We start from the raw sequence: 9,399 nt of genomic DNA, 5'->3' as shown, positions 1-9,399 counted from the left end.
GAAGGAAGGGTTTTCCTGTCCAGGGAAACCTGTTGAAGTTTGCATGAGCCAGGGTGAAAGTGACTGAAGATGCTGGGGGAATGGAGACGCGAGGGCACGTCTGGCCAGGAGCAGAGATGGTTTTGGGAAGGACAAGGGAGGCACTTCCTCTGTGTGCAAACGCGGGGCTGGGAAGTCAATGCAGTCAGGAGGTAGGGAGGATGGGAATCAGACTTGAAGAATTGCCGGATGCAAGAGGTCGAAAAGACTGTCGTGAGGGGCGAGAGGGACTGTGAAGCCTCGGTCAGAGAGGACTTGGACTTCTCCCTTCTTTTTGGGGTCCATGTTGCTTTTGTAAGCTCCTCTGGGTTCTCATCAAAACAGGCATCAAACTGCTGTCAAGCACTGGGAAGCAGTGGCTGGTCAGTAAGGCTACATTTAAGCTGCAATCTCCCTTTCTCCAGCAGAGGGGGTATAGCTCAGGGGTAGAGCATTTGACTGCAGATCAAGAGGTCCCCGGTTCAAATCCGGGTGCCCCCTAGGCCTCCCTTTTAAGATGGCAGGAAATGGTAAAGTTCATGGAGTATTCCGTGGTGTGTGTCCTGAGAATACAGAAAGCAATGCATTGTGTGTCACCTTCTTCCCCACCTTTGTGGATTGTCATCTTCCAGTACTCAATTCAACATGCAAACAAGGAAATTACTGTGGAAGGTGATCAGGGCAAACTTGGACCTCCCTGAGCCCTGTTCTGCGCAGAGCAGATAATGTTTTTCATGATAATACTAACACAATTCATGGCTGCAAGGGAGCATTAAAAATACTAAGACTTGCCGGGCTCAGTGGCTCAGCCTGTAATCCCAGTACTTTGGGAGGCCAAGGCGAGTGGATTGCCCAAGCCTATGAGTACAAGAACCGCCCGGGCAACTTGGTGAGAACTCTCTACGATAAATAAAAAAAAAAAAGAGGGAAAAAGAAAGGAAGGGAGGGATGGAGGAGCTAAATGTCTCCAAGGCTTTAGGCCTGAGTAACTGGATGATGATGTCACCATCAACCAAAATGGGGACGGTGGGCCATTGCCTGCTGAGCTATGGTGTGGCCATATACTCTTTGAGGTATGACGAGGTCATATTTTCTTAAGTTTTGGTCCCCTCCCCCACCTTGGGGAGTTGAATCTCCTCTCTCTCTAATTTAGTTTTTATTTTTATTTTTATTTATTTATTTTTTTGAGTTGGAGTCTCACTCTGTCGCCCAGACTGGAGTGCAGTGGCCGCTCGCGGGCACCGCAGCCTCGACTCGCTGGGCTCCGGCGATCCTTCCGCCTCAGCCTTCCGAGTAGCCGGAATTACAGGCGCGTGCTACCACGCCCGGCTGATTTTTGATTTTTTGTTGAGATGAGGTCTCGCCAAGTTGCCCAGGCGGGTCACGAACCCGCGGGCTCAGGCAATCCACTCACCTCAGCCTCCCAAGGCACGGGATTACAGGCTGAGCCACCGAGCCCGGCTTCTAATTTACTTTTTAAATAAACCATATTTTCTAGTCTAAAAAAAATGAGGACGATGATGGCCATGAGAGGAACCGTTTCATTGGTTGCCGGGTTGGAGTGAGGTGGCCAAGCATGATCACAGCACACTGTGGCCCTCAACTCCGGACTTCCAGTGATCCTCCCACCTCAGCCTCCTGAGTAGCTTGGATTACAGGCGCACAATACCTCACCCAGCTCCCATTCCATTTTTTGTTGTTGTGTTGTGTGAGGGTCTCACTCTGTCACCCAAGCTGGAGTGCAGTGGCACCATCACTGGCTCACTGTAGCCTCGATCCTTCTGCCTAAACCTCCTGCGTAACTGGGACTACAGGCTTGCAACACCACAGCTGGCAATATTTTTTTGTTGTTCAGACGAGGTCTTCCTATGTTGCCCAGACCGGCCTCACATGCCTGGGCTCAAGCGATCCTCCCGCCTTGGCCTCCCAAAGTCCTGGGATCACAGGTGTTGAGGTGAAGGAGCCACTGCGCCCAGCCCCATCCTATTTGTTTTGTTTTTTGAGTCGGAGTCTCACACTGTCACCCAGACTGGAGCGCAGGGGCACGCTCACGGCCACCGCAGCCTCGACTTGCTGGGTTCAGGTGGTCCTTCCGCCTCAGCCTTCCAAGTAGCTGGAACTACAGGTGCCGGTCACCACGCCTGGCTAATGTGTTTGATTTATTGTAGAGACGAGGTCTCGCCAAGTTGCCCAGGCGGGTCTGGAACCCCTAAACTCAGGCAATCCTCTCGCCTCTGCCTCCCAAAGTGCTGGGATTTCAGAGGTGAGCCACCGCGCCCGGCCACAAACCATATTTTAATTACTTCTTATTCTCTGGTGTCCAGAGACGTGCCTGTCACCTACTACGTGCTCAAAAGAGGCGGTGGGCAAATGATCTAAACGTGTCCGTGTCCCCAACTGCTTTCGAGCTCGCAGAGAGGAGGAGCCGAGCGCCATCCGCTTCCGCCTCTCCACTGCTCGACCCGCGCGACGACTCAAACCGACGCCGTGGATTTATGACGCTATCTAACAGCGCCCTCGGGCGGAAGAGGCGGGTTTAACAAGCCCCGGTCACGTGCGCGGTGGGCGGGGCATCAAAGTCCATATCCCAGTAGCCCCTGTGCCTACTTCCTTTTTGTCTCTTTCCGGCGTCCAAGATGTCGAAGCGAGGTGAGGTTTTTGGCCTTGGGGGGATCCTTCGCCATCTGTCGTGCGGTGGCTACCGGCCTTGTCGGGAGCAGCGACCCTGCGAAGCTAGGGCGCTTTGCTCTCCTCCCGGCCGGAGATGGAGAGGAGGGGCACCCCGAGAGCACTGGGAGGGTCCCCGAAAGTGACGCGGGGAGGGGGGCCCTGGAGCGTTGACCTGAGAGGGTCCCGACGTGATTCTAGACTGAAGCTGGCGAGATGGCTACACGAATAGAGCTGCTGCAGTAACCGGGCTGCACTAGGACTAGTCGAGTCCCAGGTTCGGGCGTTCTCTGCGGTCTTCTAACCTTGGGGAATAGCTGGGTGTTGTAAACGTCGGAGAGAGCGTTGGGTGTCCAAGCCCCTTGATTTTGTTGTAAGTAGAGTCCTAGAGGGAGCCAGTCTATATTGTACAATCTTCCAAAGCAGGTGCGATTCACTGTACTGTATAGACCGACTCTCTCTCGGACTCCACTGACGCCCTGCCCCGTGCCACCCGGTTCTCACCCGATTTCTCACTATTACCGCCCTCACGTCGAGAGGGGATCTCCAAACTACGTCCGGACAGCGATCTCTATCTTGTTTACCTTCCATTTCTCCCTGCAGGACGTGGTGGGTCCTCCGGTGCGAAATTCCGGATTTCCCTAGGTCTTCCGGTTGGCGCTGTGATCAACTGTGCTGACAATACAGGTGAGGCCTTCGTCTGCACCCTGCTACACTCCCCCTTTAAAAGCACTTGATGGGTCCTTTACTAGTGACTCATTGAGCCGTCAAGAAGGGGCAGAGTAAAAACACCGCTTTTGGGTGAAGTGGCAGCATGTTGTGTTGTTTTGCTTCAATCGGTGGTGTGACAGCGTGTTCGTGGACCCACTGGGCAGTGAACGGAAGGGGAGGGGCTTTGGAAGATGTAATCCTGGTGGAACTGCCTGACACCTGTCCAAAAACTTGGTTTTTATTGATTTTTTTTTTGTAGGAGCCAAAAATCTGTATATCATCTCTGTGAAGGGGATCAAGGGACGGCTAAACAGACTTCCCGCTGCTGGTGTGGGTGACATGGTGATGGCCACAGTCAAGAAAGGCAAACCAGAGCTCAGAAAGAAGGGTGAGTAGACACCGAGGCCTCCCTCTCTCCTGGTGGCTGGCTAGTGGAGGGACTTCTCCCGTTATTGGAAAATGGGACATTGGCTTTACATAAAGTTCCCAAGGCCTCTTAGAGTTTGCCTTCCTTTGAGAGGCAGCATGAGGTAAAGATCTGAAGTGAAGTTCTCCTGCAAGGTGCTTGCCTGCTTGAGTCCTTCCTTGGCGTCCAGTGTCAGCTGAGGGCCGGGATAAATGCCACTTGCCTAGCTTAGCTCATCCGACACTTGTAGCCCACCTCTCATACCCATGCCTGGAGAAACACATTGTCGTCTGCTGGTCTTCACGGTCGCTGCTGGGTGCTGTCCATAACTCTTGTCTGTTCAGTAGTTGGACTCCAGTTCAGGACCTGTATACCTTCCAGCCTCAGACTCTGCACTTGCTGTATGTGGAGTGCGCTCACCCATCATCTTCAGCTTGTTTCCTATTGATATCTCTCCACTGTCGCCCAACAAATAGTCCTTAATCCAGGTGGAAATTGTTTTGTGACATTGAGGGTTGTCTCTTCCACTTCAGGTTCCATGAGAGCAGGTCTTTGGGTTGTAGCTGATTCCTTGGCTACAAGTTAACACTGTGGTGCTTAACAATTATACTTGATAATCGCCTGGCTGCTGAGATCACAGTTCTGAGACTCCTGTGAGTCTCCTTTTCTGGTTTTAATAATTTGAAAGGGCGGTGGAAGCCAGGTGCCTGTGTTTTAAGGCTGGTAATTTACATAGATTAGGTTGATGAACTCTAGGTTGTGACCTGTCCGAAGTTTGTCCTGGTTGGTTCTAAATCTCCTTGTGATCGAAACAAAAACAGGGGCAACCCCTTCGGGTTCCCTTCCTCTGTGGGAGCTTTTCTGTCCTCTCAGATTCTGCTTTCTCACTTCAAAAAAAAAAAAAAAGAGAAAAACGGGTAGCCTGAGGCAGTGGCCCACATTCAGCTGCTTGGAAGGTGAGGCTGGAGGAGTCAAACACTGCTTAGTTTTGGGCTCCCCCAATTTGGCTATCAGGGTATGAATTAGAGGGGAGGCCTCAGAGCTGTTTCAGCTTGTCCTGTCTGGCTTTAACGTAGTTGAACTTTTTAGCCTCAGGAATCTTATATTGTTCACCTTATTTAATACCCACGTGAGGGCTGGTTAGCTCTGTGATGAGCTATCAACTAATCAGTGCTGCGTGGAATGAGGATTGACTGCACAGGCTTGGCCTTCTGCTCAGAGTGCTTCTGAGTTTGGTCAGTGACCTGGGAATCTGTCAGAGAAGAGCAGAGCAAATGGCCATCACTTCGTGCAGGAGGACGTGCTGTGGGTCTCAGTCACTGGTGGCACAGACCAGAGAACTCGCTGTGATTTTAAAACTTGTGAATTTCCAATTCTGTTAGTTTTCCTTGATCCTTGTTTCTGTTAAGTGAATACATCCCCTTCCCTTGGGACTTAACGCTGTATAAATAACAGAAATATGGGAGAGGACAAACTGGAAGTCTGGAGTTGTGGATTTGTGGCCTTACGTATTCCTGATGCTTACTTGAGAATTTAGTGGCTTGTAAGTAGACAGGGGTCCACCAGGAGATGCTCTCACTGAATGGTACCTCTCTGTGTATGTCCTTTAACTTGGCCAAGGGTTGTCTACTCACCTGGATGTTTTTTGTCTGATACTTGCGTCAAGGAAGGTCATTATTCCTGTCCTTATCAAAGTCCTGTATTTCTGGTGCTTCATGCTGAAATATAATGTCTCTATTCTACAGGAGGAAAATTTGAATTCCAGGGATTAAGAACTTGTTCAGGGTCTGCAAGTTAATGCCAAGTGTGTCTGACTCAGATCGTTCGTTTTTTTTTTTTTTTTTGAGTTGGAGTCTCACTCTGTCGCCCAGACTGGAGTGCAGTGGCTGCTCCCGGCCACCACAGCCTCACCTGCTGGGCTCTGGCGATCCTTCCGCCTCAGCCTTCTGAGTAGCCGGAATTAAAAGCATGCGCTACCATGCCTGGCTGATTTTTTTGATTTATTGTAGAGATGAGGTCTCGCTGCCCAGGCGGGTCTTGAACCCGCGGGCTCAGGCAGTCCACTCACCTCAGCCTCCCAAAGGCGCGGGATTACAGGCTGTCAGATCGTTCTTTTTTTAGGCATTATATATATTTTTTTTTTTTTTTTCTTCAAGGCATTATATTCTAGTGTGTGGGGATGCTTCATTTCAGGAGTCTAGAGAATTGGCTTTTTCATTTTAGTACAGGTAGGTTTCGGGGTTAGTTACAACAATGGAAATTGCTCATCAAAAAGTTAAACATAGCTGGGCACAGAGGTTCATGTCTGTAATCGCAACACTTTGGGAGCCTGGAGTGCAAGAATTGCTTGAGACCAACCTGGGTAATGTAGCACGACCTCCTTGCTATTAAAAACAGAAAACGAGTTGGACATGGTGTCACCTGCCTGTAGTCCCAGCTACTTGGGTGGATGAGGTGGAGGGTTGCCTGAGCCCAGAAGGTCAAGGCTAGTTAAACAGAGGGCCAGGAGTGGTGACTGATGCCTATAATGCTGCTACATGGGAAGCTGAGGTAGGAGGATCACTTGAAGCCAGGAGATCTAGGCTGTGTAATGTGCTGTGGCCAAGCTTGTGAATAGCTGGGCAAAACAAGGAGACACCCTGTCTCAAAAATATTAAATATTGGATTAATGAATTTCAATTATCTAACTCTTAGATCTTCAAGAGATGATGGTTGTTAATATTTTATTTTTTATTTTATTTTATTTTTGAGTTGGAGTCTCACTCTGTCACCCAGGCTGGAGTGCAGTGGCTGCTCCTGCCCACTGAAGCCTCGACCTGCTGGGCTCCAGTGATCCTTCCACCTCAGCCTTCCAAGTAGCTGGAACTACAGGTGTGCACTACTACGCCCGGCTGATTTTTTGATTTTTTTTTGTAGAGATGAGGTCTCGCCAAGTTGCCCAGGTGGGTCTCGAACCCACGGGCTCAGGCAATCCACTCACCTCAGCCTCCCAAAGGCGTGGGATTACAGGCTGAGCCACCGAGCCCGGCTGGTTGTTAATAATTTGTTGTATGTCCTTTCCTGATTTCTATGCAAAAAATGCCTGTATCTTTTTTTTCTTGTCAGCGGGGAAACTTTCTTTTCCCAAATGACCTACATATAGAAAATAACAGGCATACAGATCGGTTTAAATGGATGCACAAGATTCCATTGTGTACACAGGCCATGGGATATTTAGGCTAGCTCCAGTATTTGCTTTATGAAGACCACACACTTGTCCTGCAGTTTGGAGGTTAGAAAGGCTTGAGGTAAGATGTATATGTGATCAGGTGTACATAAAAGTGTACAGTCAAGATCCTGGGCTTACCATGGATTTCAAGGGCTGTGTACGTTTGCACAGTAGCAGTTATAGGTTTTCTTTAATTAATAAATTGGCATGTAAATAAGCTGGTGTTAGTAAAACCTAACCCATAGTACCTAAATCTTTGTTTAATTCCAACAAACTGGAAAGCAGTAACTGTTAGAACCAGATATATGCTTTCCTGGCAATATTGATACCTGCTGGGTGGAATATTGCCTAAGGAGGGGCTAAGAGTGTGGCCTCAAGCTGGGCTCAGTGGCTCAGCCTATAATCCTGCACTTTGGGAGGTTGAAGTGAGTGGATTGCCTGAGCCCGTGGGTTCGAGACCTGTCTGGGCAACTTGGTGAGACCTCATCACTACAATAAATCAGAAAAATTAGCCGGGCATGGTAGCATGCGCCTGTAGTTCCAGCTACTTGGGAGGCTGAGGTAGAAGGATTGCCAGAGCCCCGCAGGTCGAGGCTGTGGTGGCTGGGAGTGGCCACTGCACTCCAGTCTGGGCGACAGAGTGAGACTCCAGCTCAAAAAAAAGAGCATGGCCTCTGCACTCACAGTGAGCTGTCTCATTTCCAGTGTTGTGATACTGGGATCTTACTAGTACCCATTTGGTAGCTGAAGTGGGAAAAGGCGTGGGTGGTGCTAAGCAGGTGTCCTCCTGGTGTGTTGCTGGTCATCCAAAAGAATACACATTACCACTTTTACCATTGAGCAAATTCTGGCAGTTTTACCTGTAGATTCTCTCCAGTGTCAACTGATTCTGTGGGGTGCTGGGACAGCAGGTAACTGACTACTGTCCTTCTTTCCCCTTAGTGCATCCAGCAGTGGTCATTCGACAACGAAAGTCATACCGGAGAAAAGATGGCGTCTTCCTTTATTTTGAAGATAATGCAGGCGTCATAGTCAACAATAAAGGCGAAATGAAGGGTAAGGAATAAGTCCATGTTGTTCCTTGCCTCTCTGAGGTTGAGTGGTTGGTCTAGAAGTCTAGGCAAAGGGTCCACTGATGTCTTACTGTGTTTACCTCCTTTTTTTCTGCAGGTTCTGCCATTACAGGACCAGTTGCAAAGGAGTGTGCAGACTTATGGCCCAGGATTGCATCCAATGCTGGCAGCATTGCATGAGTCTTCAGTGTATTTGTAAAATTTATAAAACTATTAAAAAGTACCTTCTCCCAGTACTTTCCTCCCTGTTCATTTCTACACTCTTCCTGACACACACACCCTGCCCCACTCTGAAATGAACATTTTTTCTGGGCATCTGTTAAAAGAAAAATACATTCCTGTCAGGCTCAGTGGGGTCATGCCTGTATTCCAAGCACTTTGAGAGGCTGAGGCAAAGTACTGCCTGAGCCTGGGGTGCAAGGCCAGCCTGGGCAGTTTGGCGAGACCTCCTCTCTGCAATCAATTTATACAAAATTAGCCAGACATGGTGGTGTGCACCTGTGGTCTCAACTTCTTGCAAGGCTGTGACAGAAGGATCACTTGAGCCCAACAGGTTGAGGCTGTGGTGGCCATGAGCATACCACTACACTCCAGCCTGGGCAACAGTGAAACTCCAACTAAAAAATATGCATTCCTATTTTACTAAAAAAAAAAAGTGTGTGTGCCCATTTGAGCTTGCGAACTTTGGTACTTTCTAATTTCTGCTGGAAAAAAAAAGATTTGGAGCCCTAAAAATACAAGGCAGGGTGCTTGATGTCAGGTTACCCTGCTGAATGATGTCCTGCAGTGACCAAGGCATTGGAGATGAGGTGGTATGTAGGGAGATCCCAGACCCAACACATAGCAATTGCCATGGATATTTGTTCTCATGGTAGAAGATTAATAGTACCTGTAGGTGTTTTGACAAACAGGATGACTGTATATAGTTTGTATTACAAGTTCTACTTTGAGGATGGAAGGGGATGACACACCTATGCCAACACAACTGACGTAAACCTTGGCAGGTTTTCTTTTTGATAATGGGAGTCTCACTCTGTCACCCAGACTGGAGTGCAGTGGCTGCTGCCGGCCACCACAGCCTCGACCTGCTGGGCTCGGGCGATCCTTCTGCCTCAGCCTTCCAAGGAGCTGGAACTACAGGCATGCGCTACCACGCCCAGCTAATTTTTGATTTATTGTAGAGATGAGGTCTTGCCAAGTTGCCCAGGCAGGTCTCAAACCCTCAGGCTCCCAAAGCACAGGATTACAGGCTGAGCCACTGAGCCCAGCTTTGGCTCAATATTTTTAATAAACTCTGGACTTTTTGTGGCAAAAAA

At 49.2% G+C, this 9,399-nt stretch overlaps 1 protein-coding gene and 1 non-coding gene across 2 annotated transcripts; both read left to right on the top strand.

Annotated features, from left to right (window-relative positions):
• Nucleotides 1–447: 447 nt before the first annotated feature.
• TRNAC-GCA lies at nt 448–519 on the top strand. The gene has a single exon. It is a non-coding gene; the product is annotated as a tRNA-Cys (tRNA).
• Nucleotides 520–2,566: 2,047 nt separating this feature from the next.
• On the top strand, nt 2,567–8,319 carry RPL23 (ribosomal protein L23). The gene is made up of 5 exons (XM_008065426.1): nt 2,567–2,667; nt 3,289–3,372; nt 3,656–3,784; nt 7,953–8,066; nt 8,181–8,319. Exons 1-5 carry the CDS (start codon nt 2,655–2,657, stop codon nt 8,261–8,263), a joined length of 423 nt encoding a protein of 140 aa, XP_008063617.1. The 5' UTR covers nt 2,567–2,654; the 3' UTR covers nt 8,264–8,319.
• The last annotated feature ends 1,080 nt before the right edge of the window (nt 8,320–9,399 follow it).

This window comes from Carlito syrichta, unplaced genomic scaffold (assembly GCF_000164805.1).
Source record: "Carlito syrichta isolate Samal-C Ts95f unplaced genomic scaffold, Tarsius_syrichta-2.0.1 Scaffold308325, whole genome shotgun sequence".
NCBI classification, from domain to species: Eukaryota; Metazoa; Chordata; class Mammalia; order Primates; family Tarsiidae; genus Carlito; species Carlito syrichta.
The sequence above is the reverse complement of the archived record's forward strand: the minus strand, read 5'-3'. Positions and strand labels throughout refer to the sequence as shown.